At 49.0% G+C, this 19,414-nt stretch overlaps 1 protein-coding gene and 1 long non-coding RNA gene across 10 annotated transcripts in view; one reads left to right on the top strand and one right to left on the bottom strand.

The window, feature by feature from the left end:
- The window catches only part of PPP1R12B (protein phosphatase 1 regulatory subunit 12B), a 125,616-nt gene that overhangs the window by 88,452 nt on the left and 17,750 nt on the right, over positions 1-19,414 (top strand). Inside the window, exon 1 of one of the 9 annotated variants that reach the window (XM_010299346.2) lies at positions 6,572-7,298. The exons of the other annotated variants lie outside the window; for them this stretch is intronic. Within the exon in view, the coding sequence (XP_010297648.2) occupies positions 7,197-7,298 (102 nt within the window). The 5' untranslated portion in view covers positions 6,572-7,196. Of the gene's footprint in view, positions 1-6,571; positions 7,299-19,414 lie in introns of those variants that run through there. 9 annotated transcript variants of the gene reach the window in all.
- On the bottom strand, positions 1,354-6,129 carry LOC142605212 (uncharacterized). The gene is made up of 3 exons (XR_012838942.1): positions 5,021-6,129; positions 4,752-4,907; positions 1,354-3,733 (listed from the first exon to the last, which is right to left on the bottom strand). It is a non-coding gene; the product is annotated as an uncharacterized LOC142605212 (long non-coding RNA).

Here is a 19,414-nt window from a genome sequence, read left to right on the forward strand (position 1 = left end):
TTTGGGAAAGAAACCTGTGAAGAGACAGAGCTGGGGTTTGGGTGGGCATGAAGGAAATTATCTGTAGACACCCGTCTTCCCGCTGCCGTGTGGACATCGTGAGGATCGTGGCATGAAAATACGCGGTGCTGAGGTCGCTCCAGGCTGTGGTTGCATTGCCAGCCCTGAATGGAATCAAAGCTGTGGTCTCAGAGACATTTGGTTTTGGCAAAGTAGTGACTGCCACATCTGTCTCCCTCTAACAGGACTCTGTTCCTGCCGCGCTGTTTTATTGTTGCTGATTATTGCTACCTATTGCCATCCATCTCTGTAACCTCTCGCCATCACCCCTTCTGGCAGTTAGGAACTTCTGATAATTAAATCCTTCTCCCTCTTCTGCAAACTTCTCTTTAAAGTCAGTTCCCAACTTCAGACGGTGGGGCGGGCGCCAGAGGTGCTGATGAACACCTCTTCTTCTTGTCCTGTTACAAACGCTGGGTTTGAGTGTCCAAGGCACCTTGTCCCTTCTTCCAAAACCTCAGTTCTGCTCCACAGAATACTTTTTTCCTGCATGCATAATACGACACAGGTGGTAAAATGATGTTTCTGCGCTGAGAATGGTGCTTTTTAACCTCTCTTCGCTCCTGCTTTTTATTTTCTATATTTGCAAGAAAGCAAAAGGAAAAGAATTCTGAAATTTTGTATTTAAAATGTGCTATTCTCAGCCCACACTAAAATTATCTGTGTCTGCTGCTCAGTGCTAATCCAGGTATGCCTAATGGCTGTAGCTTCCAGCCTTTTTATGATAAATTTAGTGATGGGAATAAAAAGTGGGGGAAGTATGATGCTATAGGTGCAATTATAGACTGTCAGCTGCTGCGTGCGTGTTTGGGAGGAGAGGAAGAGCCTTTCCTTCTGCTTCCTAACTGCGAGACATAATGCCAGCTCTGCTCCTGGGAATCCTCGTCGGTGCACTGCAGATGAAAGCCTGTTCACTTCTACGGTTTGTATTCCATGTACGGCAAGCTGCTGCAGTGCCTCCACATCCCGTTTACAGCACCGCTTATTGCCTGACCAATAATTTCTTTGCTACAGCCCTTCAGCCTTCTGTTACTGAACATAACCATTACTGCCTTTTTCAGTTCTAAATAAACCCGGCGAAGCTATAATTGAACCTGTTAAAGCTTGCATATAATTTTAAAGTGATTTATTTACGGTGTTTTAAAGTGGGTTTTATATAGCATGTATTTTCAATCAGCTTTTCATTATCCAAAATAATAGTGGGTTGGGTATTACAGTGAGTACAGCTACAGCTTTGACCCTGAGTTGTCCCACGGAACGGCAGCCCTCTGGATTCTTGCAGTGGATCTGCAAACTGGATTGCGGTTCAGAGGGGACGGAGAGGTGGCCGTACAAGAAGGAAGGTTTATTATTACAACTTTTAAAGATTGGCTTTTCGTCGCATCTCCCGGGTTAAGTAACAGTGCTGCTGATTGCAAAACAACTCGTTATGCACGGAAATGAAGAGTTTCTCTGCAGACCCAGCAGAATCTCTTTGTACAGAAGGTGATGTGTACGGTGAATAAAGGTGTCAGAGCGGGAGGGTTAACAAGACTCAGCCTTTTCTTTGCAGGTGAATGCCTTTCCAGTATTTTTGGTAATACTCTAGAGACTTTTTACTGCAAGATTCCGTGCAGAGAAAGAAACAGCTGGTGTCCAGGTATGCGAGGTGCAGTAGTCACCGGTACGGTAACCTTTTGTCTGACTGCAGAGCCCTGCGTGTTAGGACAAACCGCCGTTCCTGTCTTGCCAGACCCGATCTCAGATTCATCACAGGGTTTTCCTTTGCAAATAACAGCGTTCATGTCTGATTTGGACATAGCGGAAGCGAGTGCGAGGCGAGTAAGAAACTCTTCTAAGGACAAAGCAGTGGTACCGCTTAGCGTGTGCAAAGGCTGCGCATTATTTAGGGCTTAAATCACAAATATAGGACATCCTGGGGTGAAGGGAATCAGAATTTATTAAGCTTTGCCCACAGTGTAAATGTTATTACAAAGGGGAGGTACAGTACTCTTACGCTATGGATTTCCATTTTGTATGCCAATCCAGTGACATGAAAGCAATAGGAAATCTAATCCTGACTCTGTTCTCTGTAGCCCTCGTCAATAGTTCAATAGCTAATGGGTTTTTCATGTTTAAACCGAGTTTCTCTGGATTTTTTACAGAACTACTTTAGACCCAGCACAATTATTTCATGGACGTATAGTGGCTTTGTGGTGTGGCTCTTGGACCCAACTGCCAGGATAGTTTATTTGGCCCTGTTTCTCCCGAGAAGTATCGTGAGAACAAATACAGCTTTAGAATTGATTTAAGTATTGCATAAAATATGAATTACAGATTTCAGTGTTTCCCTGGTCTGGAACATGACTCCACGCACAAACGGTGCATTCTCCTCCTGCAGGTGGGAAATCCAGAAGCAAGGGTCGTGAAGAGTTGTTTAATGGGACAGCAAACAGCTAAACTCTGTGGAAGGGGGTTCCAGCGGTGTCGGGGTAATTAAGCAATTAAGAAAAGTGAGCAAAATGGTCTCGGCGGTCGGTTCAAAGGAAAACGTGAAGCATGTTGCCTGCCTCTCCCTCCTGCTGCTCGCCCGGTTGGGTTAGAATTCGCATCCTGTGTCCCTGCAGTAGAGCCCTGTGGTTCTGCGTTGCTCGGCCCAGCGTAGGAGAAGGTTGCAGTAAGGGCTTTGCCACCAGTGAGACACCATCCTCAATGGCTCAGTGGGTTAGTTCCACCAAAACCTAACTGAAACTGTTCTCTAGCCCCGAGGCCAGCTGGCAAGGAAGGCTCATCCACACTACCGAACCCTCCCACCCTCCAAATCTTGGAGGTTTGTGTCCAAGGCGCCTGTCCCCCACAAGCGCCCAGGTTGTGCGTGGAAGAAAGTTGGACGTCCAAGGACGAGACAATGCCAGAGACCTGCCAACAGCTCCTGGTGCTGGTGGGCAGGGATGGCCCCTGGCTGTGTTTAATTTCACCGATGTAGCCAAGAAGGCCCTGCGAGAAGGTGCGTGGTGCAGAGAGCATCCTGGGGCTGTGTAGCCCTGGTTCATGTCTTCAGCTCAGCCCCTCCATCAGCTGAGCCTTGTGTAGCTGGAGACCCCAACGTGCTCTCCAACACCTGCCTGCGCTGGGGAGGCAGGGAGGTTTGGCTACGAAGGAAAGTCGGCAGCTGAATGGGAAGAAATGCAGTGATGTACCAGAGAGCGTGATAAACCTGATGCGGAAAATGACAGCTATGACTTTGAGGACATGGTTTGGGGATAATTTGTTGCAAAAATACCAACTACTCTCTCTCATCCTTCAAGTTTTATTAGAATTCTGGTCTCCCAAGAGGGGTTCTTTCCTTCTCTGCACTCCCGGAGAACATGCTGTGGGCTCACATCACCTCTGAGCATCACTCTGCAGCTCTGGCTTTAACTCCCAGCTTTGCTTCTCATTTTTGTCTACTGCAGGTTGGAAAGTCACAGTGCTGCTTAAATTTATTTTATCAGTGTCACATTCTGTAGGTGAAGATTTTCAACACACAAAAAAGGAGTGTTTGTCATTTTCTCCTCACGTACGTAGCTCAGGGCTTCATCCTCTTTCTGGTACATCATTTTCTTGGCTACGGGTCCTCCCCTCTAACAAATTAAAAAAACTGGGTACAAAGACAGGTGCCATTACCAACGGAAAGGAGAAGACAGCCAGCCATCTGAAAGGAAGAGGAAAGATGTCTGAAAAGAGCGATCATAGTCAAGGCCATAGCTCTAATTACAGGACATCTATTTCATATAAATATAGGAACTATACTATGGTACAGTTGTGCTGCTGTACTCAAAAGATGAGAAGAAACTTGAAGGTGATGTTGCCCAGAAATACGCTGCAGCATGAAGATACGGCCTGGGCAAGTCTTTTTCTGCAAGTCTTTCTGGTAGCTGTGTAAATATTCCTTAGCAAAGTAAGCAGCAGCACAGCTCTGGCACGGACCGGGCGGCTGTTTAGTACTGAGGAAAATCCTTAACAGACAGAAACAGTCAGATCTAAACCCTGACCTTGGATATTGCAAACATCACGGTGCTGCAAAGGAAGAGTCGGGTTTCATACTTACACAGGGGAGAACTTGAAAGCAAACTGCGGAACGGCAGGAAGAAACCCAGAAATTAGGCACCTTTGGTGAAAGAGTGGTGAAACCCGGCGTGTTTTGCCATATTGCATCTCGTTCTGCTGGCTAATAAGGACAGTAGTTCTCGTGCCGCCCCTTCTCTTTAAAATGAGTTATTGTCCACCAAGATGCGTTTTGTCAATCTGTGAGGCATCTGCACTGGATGACTAATTAACTTTTAATTAGCAGGGAATAGAAAGCTCAGGTTTTGGTTTGGTTTGAGGCTCGGGCTGCGAGTTCTCTACCGAAATGTTGATGTTGGAGCTTTCCCGCCCCTCCTCAGCAGGAACATGACGGTGGAAGGATGCAGCAAGGGTTCATCTGGGACTGGATGGGAGGGGAGGCAAAGCCCTGCAATTTAGAGCTGTTGAACTCCACCTTGGTGACTAAGCTGGGCTTTGTCAGCCTTGTAATTGTGATTGAGACACTCGGGTCTGCTGGTGGCCACACGAGTTAGCCCAGTTTCAGCTACTCGTCCTGTTTTGAAACCCCAGAAACTGAGACTAGCGCAAAAGGATAACGCGTGTCTGCGAGTCCTATAAATATGCATTTGAAAAGTCCAGATTACCTTGTTGTCGCTGTACGGCAGTCAGACGGAGAGGTGGAGGGTTGGGGTGATGAGTGCAACAGATGGAGGCTGGAAAGATCAAGGTCCTGCCACGGTCTCCGGAGCAGCGGGGTGCCTGTCACTACCTTCTTCTGTGTCTGGACTTAATTTCCATACCTTTAAAAGGGAATACAGAAGCATTGCCAGGCAGAATTAGACCTCTCCAAGCTTTTTTTTCTTTTTTTTTTTCCCCCTTCCTGTGGTGAACAACAAATCCCCTCCTTCCTCACCACGAGGTATGAAGTAGAAACCTGATGTCGAAGTGACTTTCCTAGAGAAGGACAATCCGGCAGCCCCGGTTCCCTCTCTCCGTGGTCACCCAGCGATGCTGCGTTGCGCCTGGATAGTGAAGGTGCTGGGCGGCAGGAGAAATTAATGCAGCTGCTATTCCGAGCACCCTTTCCCAACTCCGTGTGTCAGTAAAATGACACGGTTGCCAAGCAGTGTACAGAAAAGGGGCAGTATTTCAGATCAACAGAGAGACATCCAAGTGTAGTACCACTCTTAAAGTATTTTTATAGAGACATTCTTCTGCACTTGCTAGGAAATGTTTCATGATAAAGCAGCCTGCGGAGCTGGAACAGAAGGTGTGCTGCAGGTAACCAGCAACTTGGTCAGGGTTTGGGTGGGTGCGAAGGAGTCTGGGTGAGGACACATCCTTCGGGGTGGTGCTGATTCACCTGCTCTGCCTCACCGGACCCAGTGCAGTGCAGACACCTGGGCTGAAGCCTTTCCAGCAAAGAAAAACGTGAATTTGCAACCTTATGGTTGCAGGACTGTATTTAGTGTATGAGAGGTATTAAATCAGTGCACCCGCTCCGTGGTTGAGGGTGGTTTTCAAAGGAACATCCCATGTGCTTATTTCGATGGGACATGAGGGACGTCCGCTTGCCTTCGCGCTGCACGATCCTGCCGCCTCTGAGACGCCGCGGAGCAGTGTTCCGGTGAGCGAGCTCGTGCAGCAGCAGCACGGCTCAGCAAAGAGCAAGCTGGAAGATTGTTGAGAGGGGTACATGCTCTCCCCACCCTTCTTCCTTTCCTCCAAGCTCCTCTCCCCTCCTCCTCAGTCCCAAACGCCTGTTTGAATGAGCCGACACGACACGAGCTCCACGTCGCCTTCTCACAGCTCCGAACAGGCTTACGAGCAAACAACAAAAATCCCATTTTGCTGCGTGAGCGTGTCCTCCCTTTAATGGTATGAACTCCTCCATGTCCTTTCAAATGCCTCCCTTTGTCGCAGCCGCAAAACGCACCCTGGAATTTAAGCTTCGCAAAGTGCCGTCAATTTGCCCCCAACCTCCTGCTTGCAGCCCGCCAGGCCTTGGGAGCGTGTCAGTTATTTTCTCCCCCCCCCCCCTTTTTTTTTTCTTTTTTTCTTTCTTTTCTTTTTTCTTTCTTTTCTTTTTTCTTTCTTTTCTTTTTTCTTTCTTTTCTTTTTTCTTTCTTTTCTTTTTTCTTTCTTTTCTTTTTTCTTTCTTTTCTTTTTTCTTTCTTTTCTTTTTTCTTTCTTTTTTCTTTCTTTTCTTTTTTTCTTTCTTTTCTTTTTTTCTTTTTTTTTCCTTTTTTTTTTTCCTTTTTTTTTTCCTTTTTTTTCCCTTTTTGCCCTACAAGTGGCAGCCCCCAGATCCCAAGCTGAAAGCAAATCGTTGCTGCTGGCTGCCCTCCAGCATTCCTCGCGGAGCGAGTCAGGATCTGGAATGTCAGAAGGCAGCGGCGGGGAGGGACGGGAGAAGCCTGCGCGTGGGTAACGGCGCCCAGGAGGAGGAGGAGGAGGAGGACGGAACAAAACACAACTTCATCTGGACTGCCCCTTTCCAAACCAGCGTTTGTTCCTGATTTATGCTTTCACGTTTCGCTTAAAGCATGCAGCTCTGCGCAGTGACGGCAGAGAGCTCGCAGCAGCGCTCCGGAATAAAACAGGTTTTTTTCTTTTTCTTTTTCTTTTTCTTTTTTTTTTTTGGCAAAAGCTTCGTGTCTAGATAAACTCAGCCGGTTTTCTGGCTCGCTCTCTTGAGCCAGGAGGTTTTGCCTCCCGCAGTTTTGGGAGGAGGTCGCTCCGGTCCTGTGGCACACACTCTGGACGAGGAGAAATGTCCTTTTGCGGAGAAGTCGGGACGGGGCCGGGCCGGTGAGGCTGGCACAGAGCAACGCCCAGCGCTGGAGCACCGCGAGTCCTCGACGCTTTCTCTTCTTCTTCTCGGACAAGAAACATTATGGAGCCTCAGCTCTCCCTGCAGCAGATTAATGCCTAAAATTACACACCCTAAACAGCCGATTTTAATTACCAGAGCTGTGAATAGTTTAATTAGTTTGTTCTGACCTTGGAAGAAGGACCTGCCCAGCGCCGTAGAGCGACAGGAGAGCAAGACTTGTGTTGCTTCTCAAAGACACCCAGCCCGAGAGGCCATGTCGTCCTTGTACACCAGGAGTAAAGAGTACACTCGCAGCAGGAAGGCTCAGTCAGATTCTCCCCCGTCCTCTCCTTCCCCAATCGCAAAGACGCTCAGAGTAAGCCGCTTTTTCCTTTCTGTATTACACGGAGACCTGCTGGGCGCGTGCTCCAAGCAGAGACCGGTGGTGGTGGTGGTTTGTGGTCTTACCCTTGGAGACCCGTGTCAGTGCTTTGCTTTGGAAAGAGGATGGTGTAGGTGAAACTTGGGAAGGTGCCTCTGCAGCACCGGGTTTTGAGCAAGCTGGCAAAGCCCGGGCACCGGGATGCTGTGCGTTAATGGCTGTAGGGAGTTGCTGTGATGGTAGTGTCCCCCCGACCCTGCTTTTCACGGAAACGCCGCTCTCCCGGCAGACCGTGGCTGGGAGAAAACCTCACCGATGGCAATGAGGCAAAACCTGACCGGCTTGTTAAACTGTGCTCTTTCCGTAAAGGGTTTAATATTGCTGGTGGAATGAGGTTTGCTCTCTAGCTTTCACCCTTGGGGCTGTGCTGGCCTGTGGTATAATTTAATAATTTCAACAACAAAAATTGCAGAGAACCACCTGTAGCAGGAGGCAAGTTGAGCTGGTCCTCCCCGAACCAGACCTGGTGTCCCCATCGACCAAGGTGTTTAAAAGTTGGGAACATTTCATAACACTATTGCTAATAGCTCCAGAGTCATGTGAAAGGCAATCACGAAACTCTACGGGTCCGTGTCGTTGTACGGGCAGTTTCTTCGCCATCAAGAAATATTATCATGCTGGAGTCAAAGCCTGGAGGAATTAGTTTTTAAAAGGCAGGCTAATTTTAGATGTAAGCATTAAATTAATCTGAGCACTGGTGTTTGCTCAAATCAGATACGCATTGTCTGCTCCTTTTGAAGTGGCAGATCTTGGGCTGGAAAAAGCATTGCCTAAAATATGTACAGAGGGTTTGAACCTGCTGCTGTGGTGTTAACGAAGCAGTCCCTGACCTCCGGGACTTCAGCCTCGATGGCTTTTTTGGCTGCTGGTTGCCGCCCGGCTGTTAGCCGTTTAACGCAGGAGCCCGAGTCTGTGCTTTCTTCCCGTCTGCAACCAAAGTATCTCTGGCGAGTCTTTAGATAACCTGAAGCTGTCCCCTGTGTGCTTGGGTTGGCTTTCTTCATCGGTTTGTACAGCTGGGCTTACCTTGCCCCGGTAAACTGCCTCCGTATTGATAACCAGCTAAATAGCAGGTAGGGAGCCTTTTAAATGTGCTCTGAGTCATGGAGTCAAGCTGAAAATGTTTTAATTTCTTTCAAAACCCAAGTTTTTAAAAATCAGTCGTGTTCTGCATACACAGACTGACTCATTTCCCCCCCCTTATGCATGTAAACAAGTGACAAACATCTCGCAAGAGCCTTGACTGCTGCATTCACGGTGCGTGCCCGTCGGCTTTGATGCAAGCTCATAGGTGGTGCTGGTTTTCTCTGTCGATAGAGGTGATGGGATCACAGGCTCTTGGGGGGCTGTGGATGTTGGAGGAGTTGATGTTGGCTCTTGGGGGGGCTGTGGGTGTTGGAGGAGGTGGTGGAAGCTCAGGTGGGTACAGGAAGGTGTCGAGTGGGAACGGGAGGGCCTGGGGAAGAGCTTCCCTCAGCGTCCCGCGGCAGTGGGATTTTGGTGCAAGTGAACACGTGAGCACGGAAATCTTGGTGGTTCTCCCAGTAGCGATGGGAATGCCAGCTGCGGCCACAGAGCATCGGTGTGGGAGAAGCCGGATCGGGAGTGCAGCATCGACTACGAGTCGGTATAGGAAACAGTCCTGGCGGTGTCTGGCTGATGGAAGTAGCCCATGCCTTAAAAGGCTACTTAGGGAAGCATTTACTTCAGGCCAAAACACAGTATCTGAGTTAACTCTTTCTCCAAGACAAAGTAAGTCTGCCAAGGGCAAGAGAAGTAACAGACTGTGGTTTTCTGTGGATTTGTCCCACGTGTGTATTCCCCCACCCCTCCCCCATGCCCACAGTAACAGCAGCCCTTGCCACAGGGTGCCACCGGCCTTAATAAAACAGGTCGGAAAGTGATATCTTGGCGTCTTTCATCTTTCCATCCAGTCCAAATTGATACCAGCAGACCTGCGGACTCTAAACGTTTCCAGCTGAGTAGAGGTGCGAAAACACATGAGCAGGCAGGGAGCCTCAGGCGTGGTACGGACATGGAAAAAACCTCTTGGAGAACGGGACAAAGCGAAGAAGGTTTGACTTGGGAAGGTGTCGGTGCCAAACAGCTGCATCCAGATGTCACTTGCAAAGCAGATTCCTATGGCATTCCCTGCGGCACTTGCCCTGCAGCTTGTAACGCTCCCCGTAGGTGTTACGAGAATATTGCGGTGTGGGGTTTTCCACCTTTAATCGAGGGGATCTCCCCAAACGCACAGCTGAGAAGGGCGAGTGCTTTGCAGCGAACAAGTGGTAAGAAAGGCAATATCCTGGCGTTGGACTGGGAGCAAAAGGCAGAGGAGGTGCTGGTGAGAGCGGGGTGTTGGGGTTTGAGCACCTGCACGTGTGGGCTCAGCACGTCCTATTGCCCCTGGAACCTCCACAGCCTCGAACGCTTCATTTCTTGTGTCGCAACAGAAGAGCCCAGAGTTATAGTCACCGATACAAACGTAGCCAAGTAAATCCTGTTAAATCACCCAGGACGAACATAAGTAAGCAACGAAATGGCAGAATTGAAAGGACGAGGGTGAAAACAAGGACTGAATTTTCTTCTTCTTTTTTTTAAATCTTATTTATGCTGGGCCGGTTGTTTTTTTCATAGGAAATACCCCGTAGTTTGTGTTTAGGCTCATTCATCTGTTCGCCGTGGTATTTCATAACCCTTGCATTTCTCCATGGGGTATCAGTTAGGTAGGAAAATGAAAGCTAAGGAGAACACACACTCCCAACTTACTGCACGGATTGTAATTGCAGCTTTTCGGTTGTTTCCCACCTCTTTGTCAACCAACGTCCCTTTCTTTTACAGACTGCTCCTCCTTGTCTCATCATCCAATATTTTTTGCTGTAAAAAAAGACCATCAAAACTTAACCAACCCTTGTCAGCGTGCATGTGTGGTGGTGGTGCAGCGGTGCTGCGCCCTCCAGCTGCCGTCGCTTGGTGGTTGTTACTCACACCTTGCCAGACTCTTCATAATTCTTGTTCTGGCCGTATTCACAGTTTCACTGCAAGGCTTTTTCCCTCTGAAGTTAGATCGCTCCCTCATTAAGCCACCTTCACTGCTTATTGCTTGAGCTTTCCAGCCGAATTTGTGTCCGCAAGGGCTCAGCAATAAAGTTTTAAGTACACTCAGTGGCCGGCACTGATTGATTTTACTCTGCCTTTCACTGGAGTGTCTGAAGGAGCCGCACTAAGTGGAATACGGGATGCAAGAGCATCGCTGTGTATGGGCCATATGTTTTCACCCAGTCACTTGATAGTAATGCTTGAGTGTAAAAAGCAACGGTTTCCAAATTGCCATCTCTGTTAGCCAGACTCCAAATCGAGCCTGTGGTTGCTCTAAGCAGTGATTACCATGGCAGCAAATGCTTCTAATCTGGGTGTGATTCTTGATGCGGACATGTACATAGAGAATCCAAAGCAAGTCTTAAAGGGGGAAAAAAACCCCAACTAATGCACATAAATGTTAGCCATTTGAGCTGCAGGTGCTTGGCATGCAAATAAAACCATCATGATTTGGATATTAATACATAAATAACGGGATAAAATCTCAGAGGTCTGGTAATGCGACCAAACCAGAATCCTTTTAATCAGTGAGACGTGTCCAGGGGTGCCAAGAGTTTGGTAGAAATATCTGATAGGATTACAACCTTCGTAGAGTGGTGGATGTAAATGTGTCCGGCGGTCAGTTTTCACTCCATGAGTGCTTTTATGCTTTAATCCTGTTTCAGATATTCACGGTAACAGGTTTATTCTCACATTAGTAGACCTGTATGAATCATTCAGCTTGCTGTGCTGCTGCTGCGAATGCGTTAGAGAATAAAAAGTGTTACGAAAATGTTTCTCCCGTAAACTTTTATCTTCCAGGGTTTCCATTTAGTGGCTTGAACTTGTTCTAGTTGTGTTAAAAATGATGCTGCATAAATTGAAATGGGGTCAAATCAGTTGTCTCATGACATTTTCTCTCTAATTTCTGGATTGCTGACTAGTTACGCAGTATTTGCGGAAATGATTACCTCCTCTCCCATTAGCCAACAAAAAATGTGGGATACTGAAACTTGAACTTTGAGGCAATTAACCTTAGTCTGTGTTCTTCAGCGCCCTGATTTGTTTATTGCTGCTTATTTCTCAAACGTCACGTCCTTTCATGGGTATCAGTAAGAAATCCTTCTGGGTTCTGTTTGTTCTCTGGTTTTTTTTGAGTTTTCCTCTGTAAATGTCCATATCTGGAAGCGTATCAGGAACCTCTAGTCATTCCAAGGGCACCAGCCGGTAGATGTGACTCAGTAGCCGGACGATGCTCCCGTCGCCGGCTCCATCTGGGTGTATAAATAAAATGGGTCAGGGCATGTGCTGTGACCCACAGGGTCAGTGGCTTGTGTCCCTGCGGCCAAACTTTCTTCTTCAGCTCTCCTCCCTTCCAAGGAACAGAGCGAATTGATCCAAGCCCAAACCATAGCAGGGAGCCTGTTAACTATTGTAGGGTCCGAATGGTCGTGGGCCATCAGAAAGAAGCGCATGATGTAACGCTGCGACCTCATTTTTGACCTTCTATCGCCTGGTCAGCGATGGGTGCCTTTGAAGAAGCTGGTTAAGCAGCCAGAGATCAATCACTTGTGATGGCTCAGCTTTTGAAACCATTGCCTGTCGTGGGGCGAGGAGGCCAGAAGGTCAGAGGACAACTTGAGGTTGCACCAGACCAGGGAATCAGTCTGGACCGAGGTGAAGGGAGGAAGAGGATATCTTTAATTTGGACCAGCTGATGGTACAGCCACAAAACCAAGCATGTTGGCACGACTGAGATGAGGAGGTGCTGTGGGATGGGAACGAGCGGCCACGGGAAGTGATGGGGAGAGCGGGTGGAAACTCTGTAGGCAGCAAACCACTTCAAACTGCTCAACTGGAAACCAATGTTTACTTCCGCTGCAGGAGCCCATTATAGGGGTTTTTTTTATTAAAATGAACACAAACCCATGGAAAACGGGGCTAGAAGAGACACGGAGCTCAGTCCGTCCATTTCCCCAGGGCACCAGCGGCTGTTCCCATGCCGTTCCCAGCAGAGGTGTCTTGTGCTCGCACGCTTCCGCCCGTGGAGATGGTGCCTCGTGCACTGGAGATGCAACTGGTGATCAAACATGGACCTCAGGGAACTGGTTGGTTGGATTTGTTGTGGGTTTGTTTTGGTTTTTTATTTACAAGGAATTATGAATTCTTTTTGATGACCTCAAATTGCTAGGTTACTATTGCAGTTCAGTAGGAGGAAGAGGAGCAGAGGTCCTCAGGTAGATGAGAGTAGTTCCAGGTTCAGATCACTGACTGGCAGGTGCTCCAGAGCTATTTTAGACTGAAACAAATAGAGGGGGGGGGGGTGTGACAGCGTAACCTGTCTTAATTCTAACAGCACAAGAAGTTTTGTGTGATACAGATGGGTCAGTGTACCTAAACCAGCCCTCACCGTTTCTCCGTGCAAGCGCAGCCTCTGGCCGTAGCGGCTGTCCCCGGGATGCCATGGGGCTGCAGGCTGGAGGAGATGCTCACCAGGTTTGGGAGCGTGCTTCACACTGAAAAGTTGGCAAGTTGGCTTTAGGCGGCTTGAATCCCGGCCGGTGGCCAAATAGGTTTTTAAATACCCGATGAGAACACTTGAAAACGCCCTGCTAGAGTGTTTGCACGGGCAAGGAAAACGTCATTGCCTGCAGACCTGCGGCATTCTCATACTGAAGAAATTTAGGAGCAGGTATCTTCTCGTGTCACTGGGCTGTTTGGCTTTTATTTCCTCATGTCTGGAGAGTTTTGCCTAAGATCACATTGCTTTGCAAAATTAATTTTTCGCCAATAAAATTTGATCCCTTAGAAAAGAAGGAAAAAAATAAGAGCCGCAAACCCGGGTTTCTGAATTGTGGCCTTTACTAAATTAAAATACAGTCCAGCCCAACGTTTTACGTGGTGAATTTAATCCCCAAGAGACAGCAGGAATAAAGTGCAGCCGCTGCAAAGCCAACGGGCCGCGTGAGGGGCACGGGAAACCGAGACACAGGCTGGTGATCGCAGAAACCAGCGTACAACTGCAGAACGTTTAGATGCATTTGGGATGGCAGGAGATGCGGTCGTCAGTCCGGTTCAGCCGTATGTATTTGTTTCTGATTAAATACGTGCTAGCCGTACTGAAAATGATGTGATCTGTTGCAGCCAGCTGCCAAAGCCACTATTCCATCTTGGAGAAGCTTTTAATATTATGCTTCAGTAACAGCAGTTTTTATTAAGCAAAGTTTATTGATTTATAGTTTATGAAAACATATTTTGCATCAGGCTTTTGGGAGTTGGAGGTTACACGGAGGTGGTTTGGCTGCACAGGATTATTAATCATATCAAGGGGATTTTGTAAGCCTTGCATTTGCACAAATGCAGACATGGGGTGGGAGGCAGCACCATTCATCATGTCAGCTGTAGCTAACAGGACGCCGGAGCAAACCACAGCTCTCGGGTCAGCAGAGCGGCTTTCCGAGGGAGGCGATGACCTCAAAAAACTGTATCAAAAGCAGAGTTCAACCAGACCTTCTAATTATTTGGCACCCACTGGAAAACCAAACTTGACCCCCACTGTACCTGACTGGAAACACAAATGCGGCTCGAGGGCAGCACCGGTCTGCGGCGTACCCCATGGGATGGCTCTGCGGTTGTACCGGGCAGCTTTCCTCATGGTTTTTCCTCCTTCTCTTGCTGTGCTGGCTCCGGGAAGACTTCTGCCTGCAGCAACACGACACACCGGAGGAGTTGTCCTTTTTCCAGCTGCCCCGCATCAGCACAGCAAAGCACGTGAAGCTGGGGAGGTGCAGGAGCAGCAGAGCTACGTACCTGCAGGAACGTGGTGGCTTTTCCATATAAGAGGGAAAGACCTGGCCCCAAAAGCAGCTGGCTTTATTTTACATTTAATTTCTAAACCAAACAGGACTCACTGGGAGGATATTTGCCAACACAAGAATAAAATTCCAGAGGTTCCTAAAACTTCCCCTCTTGGTGAAGAAAAGGGAGGACAGCAGGGCTGGAGCTGTGCTCCAGCATCCTCTTAAATGGTGGTTATTCAGTCGTAAGCGCTGATCAGGATCCCTGAGACAAAACACACCAAAATAAATTCCCTGAGAACTATCTTAAAATAGTGCACATTTTCCTGAGATTGCTCAGTTGGAGATAAAGAAGCATAAAATGTTCCCAAAGCATCTATTTTTTCTTCTTTTTTTTTTTTTTTTTTTTTGAAACAATGTAAATAGTAGACTTTTTCTGCCTTTGCTGGGTCAGATCCCAGCCGCAGAAGAACGCAATTGGAAGCAATTAGGCCAATTTCTGACTTGGCAAGAGCAGTGGCCGATCCCCCTTTTGGCACCGCGTTTCAGGGCTGCATTTTATCTAAACCTTCCACAAGGAATTTGGTTTTAATTATACTTTACTGAACCCCTAACAGCTGTAAAAGTTTCTGAGTTTTTAAGGGAAGGCTCCTGCCCTCCGCAGTCCGAGCACATTGCTCTAATGAAAACCGTACGGCGTTCCTGGCGCTGTGCAGCATCCCGGCACTCCGGGCGAGCAGAGCCGTGGCCGGTACCTCCCTCTGCCTTTTCCTTGGGATTGACCCATGGCAGCCCAGCGAGAACGGGGGGGCTCAGCGGAAAGCGGCTTGCGCAGGACAATCGCTGCGGTACGGTGCCCTTTGCAGTTTTTCTCAGGTCCCATCTCGCACATCCTGCGTTTTGCCAGCCCGTCTGGGTCGAGTCATCTCCGACCCCATCCAGGAGGGCTGGAAAAGGACCCGATGCCCTCGGCTGTCCTCCACCCCTCCACACCCTCCCCTGGCGCTACCTGAATGCACTGCCCGTGGCGAGACGGACGGGAGGAAAGACGATGCGATCTGTCGGGTGAGAGGCCTAACAGCTAAGGATTACCAGAAACTGGGCAGCACGCCTGCAAGTGCTCTGTGCTTTTAAGTTTCCCTCTAAAAGTCGTCTCCTTGGGGGTCTCGGCGCTCTTTAGCAGGAGTGCCGGGGCTCGGCTCAGTGCTGACTGCCGTGCTGGTTTCTGAACCAGGACAGCCGTCTCGCTTTTCCCTGGGGTCCTCCTCCCCCCGCCCCAAACCCTGCGGCGGTGTGACCCTGTTTAGATTGCAGAAAGGATAATTTCACAACCCTTGATGCTTCCCTGGCTGTTAATGTTTCTAGGCAAACTTTTGATCCCAAGGGAAATGAAGGAGTCTGTGCAAAACTGACGGTGCCGTTCCAGATTTGCCAGGGGAAGGAGAAAAAAAAATAATCCAGTGCATTCGTACAGTTGATACAGTGGTTTCTCAGCATCCCCTTTTGAACCTTAAGAGATTGCACGGTATTCATTCAAGAAAAAAATCTGGAGGGAAAGCCCATTCTTGCACCAGCTTGGTCAATCAGTGCACATTTGGTGCTGCAGCTCTTGTTTCCCTCCATTTGCTTCTCTGTCCAGAAATGAAGGAGGGAGAGTTTTGTCCTTCACCTTCTGCCTCTGACCTCAGAGTTTCCAGCTCTGGGACGGCATCTCCGAGCACGTACAACCTTCTTTACTACTTGCACACGCAGTGCAATGAGCCAGCTAACGCCGCAGAAGTTGAAATGAGGATTTTTGCGGTTGTTTTAAAAAAAGGGGCACCGAGCGGAGGAGAGGCGTTGGGAGCTGACGCCACAGCTGGAAGCACCTGGCAAAAGTTTCCAAGGGCGCTATGGCCAAAAGCAGGGCAGGACTGAGCCGGAAAGAAGCTGTTTTCTGCTGAAAACGTTTGTCTGTCTGTGTGCACGTAGCAGGGATGTCTCAGTCCAACGTTTGCACGTAGGGCTCACGCTTCCCCTCTCAGATCCCTCCTGCGCGGCACCGCCACCTCCGCAGGGCAAGATTTTAAGTCATCGTTTTGTATAATTCGCTTCCTCGGGCTTCGAAGCCTCTCTTTGTGCTAAGAACTGCTCTTTCCCATGTCACCTCTTTTAGTTGAAGCCTTTTTTTGAAGGTGCAAAGTGCAACTTTTTTTCCCCCCCAGTATTCTTTCCCCTCCTCCGTTATTATTAAAAAAAAAACAAAACCAAAACCCAAACACCTGAATAAGCTGCTCCTTGAACTATCAGCGTAAACACTGTCCTTCATGCAAAACCCAGGAACATATTGAGCCAGAAATTGATTTAAAACAAATTATATAAATCTTTCTTCCTTCTCTGAAGGTAGCAGCAAGTAGAAGACTGATCTGCTGATGAAAACCGTTCTGCAGTTTTCATTATGGCAGGGACACCTCCGACAGCTGCCGCAACGTCTCGCTCAGGCTGTGCTGTCCAGACCTCAGCCTTTATCCAGTTCCTCCCAAGCTCAGTCATCTTGGTCTCAAAAATACCACTTTTAACAGAAACAACGTGGAGAGAGGCACCCGAAAATGGAAGGGGCGAGGGAAAGACGCCGGCTTTCCCACCAGCTGTGAATGTGGAGATTTCCCGTAGCTCCATCCTGTTTCTGCAGGACGCTGGGTCGTTTTATGGCGCAGAGTTGCCTGCGTGTGCTTTTCTTATCCCACCCTTCCTTTGCAGAAGCACACCCCTGTTCTCTCTACCTATGGAAAGCATTAGTTTCTTTGGAGGCAAAAAAAAAAAAAACAAACCCATAAAAATGCTTTTCCCCTTCTGCTGCGGGCGCCCAGGCTGGGCTGGGGACCTGCTCAGGTTTTATTGCTTGGTTTCCACGTTGCCTTGCCCAGCCGCGTGTGGACTTTCTCAGCGCTGTTCAAATACATTAGCAGGTGCGTTTGTTGAAATAAATGCAAGCTTGATATTAAGTGGATTACTTACCTAGCCATTTGTCATCGTAGGAAAAGTCCTCCCTGAAGGGGATTAGCATAAAGCGAACAAATAACTTTCACCAAGAGGCTTGTTAATCACTTCGTAATTCCCCTCTCCCGCTCAATAGGGGAGGTTGGGTCATTGGGCCAAAATTAAAAGGGAGCTGTCAGGCAGCTGAGGGTTTTAAGAGGCAAATGTCGGAAGCTCGGCTAACAAAAGACCGTGGAGACATCAGCCAACGTGTTTGTGGCTGAAAACGGGAAATCTTTCTGATGATAGCCCCATGCCAGGGGCTGGCCGTACGGAAACCGCTTCCCAGGTTCCTGGCTTTGAGTGTCCTACGGAGAGTGGCCCAAGCCACGGCTGTTTGGACAAGCCGGGCATTTGGCCCCATGAGAAGCTTCCCGAGCAGCATCCAGCATCGCTTGTGGAAGCGCAGCGGGGCTTGGCCATGGTGGAACACCGTCTGCTGTCTCCGTTGGGTGGTTTCTTGCCTGTATGATGCAAAGCGAGCTTTTGGTGCATGGAGAAGGGGTTAGAGCAAATAAAATCACATGGGGCCAGACCCGCTGCCGTGGCTCAGGAGCCATGCTGGCACCAGGAAAGGTTTCTGGAGCTTTGTTGACCATCTCTACAGCACGGGGCTGGCACCCGGACCTGCCCCAGGAGCCCGGCTGAGGGCAGCCCTGCAAGCACAGCTCTAGGGAAAACCTGCGAGTCAATAGCAGGGCTCGCTCGTCCTTCTGAGCTTTGCGTTCAGCAGCTTTGGCTGAATGTGTCGTCCATATGCCGGGATTCTTCAGTTTGTTTCTTGTTTATTGGTCAAATCGCCACGTCTCACGTTGGAGGGCTGTGTTGCAGAGCGATGGGGATTGCAGATTCCTTGGGGACGCTCCTGTCTTGAATTGGGTGTAGGGAACATGTAGGCAGGCGCCTGCGTCCTGGCGAGCGGAGGGCAGCGTTGCGGCCAGGCTGGGCGCAGTCTCTGCTGCTCTGGGACTTGCCCCTCTGTTCCTCTGGCTTTGAGCGGCGAGATGGCAGGGTCGCTTGTCTCCCCTCCTTCTCCATGTAACGGGGTGACTTAAGCCAGCTGCCCACGGCGTGGTGCACTCCCTGATACCTGCCCAGCGATCAGAGGCACCGTCCGGGTGCCGGGCGGGAGCAGGAGCTCCGAAGTCTTCTGCAGCCGGGGTGGCAGGCAGCATATCTGCCGCCCGGCAAGGTGTGAGGCACTACGTTTCCTGGTGTTTCTAGGTGGCCCGAGCTCCAACACGAACATGTCTGGGCACTAAAAGCCTGTCTCGTCTTCTCTGTGATGTCCTTCTTGCGTTGACTCCTGCAGCTATCAAGAAGGATTTAGGGAAATAACTGGAAGCGCCTGCAGGTGCTTTGTGCTCGCTCAGAGAAATGACGCTGCTCATAAAACGAGCAGGGGGATACCGGGCTCAGTGCAATTCAGCGCAAGGGACTGGAAAAGAGTTCGACCGCGCCTTGACTTTGAGTACACATTTGCCAGACAAAGAGAAACCCTGTGGAGGAGGATGGGGCAGGTCAGTGTGGTGTATCCTGCGGGACACCTGTGCCGTTACCATTTGATTTCTGCAATTGTAGGAAAGAACTGTCTGATCCAGAAAACTTTATTAAAAATGGTGGTTTACCACAACCAGCCCCCGTAGGATATTACAATGCCAAGCAAAACTTTTCTGCAGCCTGCTCCATGCCTTGGTTGGCCCAGATCATCTTTGGTTTCTGCGCGCCGGTGGGCTGCAGCGTTAAGGACGGCACCGCAGAGATTTGGATGGTGATGAGGAAAGAAGAACCTAATGCATCCTTCAACTAACACGTCCAGCCTTTCGGCTGGTGCAGGGCACCTCTCCTTTCCTCAGGCAGCTTCCGTTGTGAAGCAGTGAGGCTCTTCTTCATGGGGGACGTGCTCGCCCGTGGAGAAAAAGTACCATTTGTGATTTCCTGAGGTTCGACATAAATACGCAGTGAGCTCTGCGTGTCGTGGTCCACTAATCCCTCTCACGCACATCATGCATAGGGCAGTGATCAAAGTCAGGAAGAATAATTTGAGTAAAAATGGGAAACAATAGATTAGATTTGGTTCAAAGGAATGGATTTCAGTTCTGGAAACTAGGATTTGAAGAACAGGGTTCAGTAGTTTTTAGGTTAGCAAGAGAA

Source organism: Balearica regulorum, chromosome 25 (genome assembly GCF_011004875.1).
Source record: "Balearica regulorum gibbericeps isolate bBalReg1 chromosome 25, bBalReg1.pri, whole genome shotgun sequence".
Lineage (NCBI taxonomy): Eukaryota > Metazoa > Chordata > Aves > Gruiformes > Gruidae > Balearica > Balearica regulorum.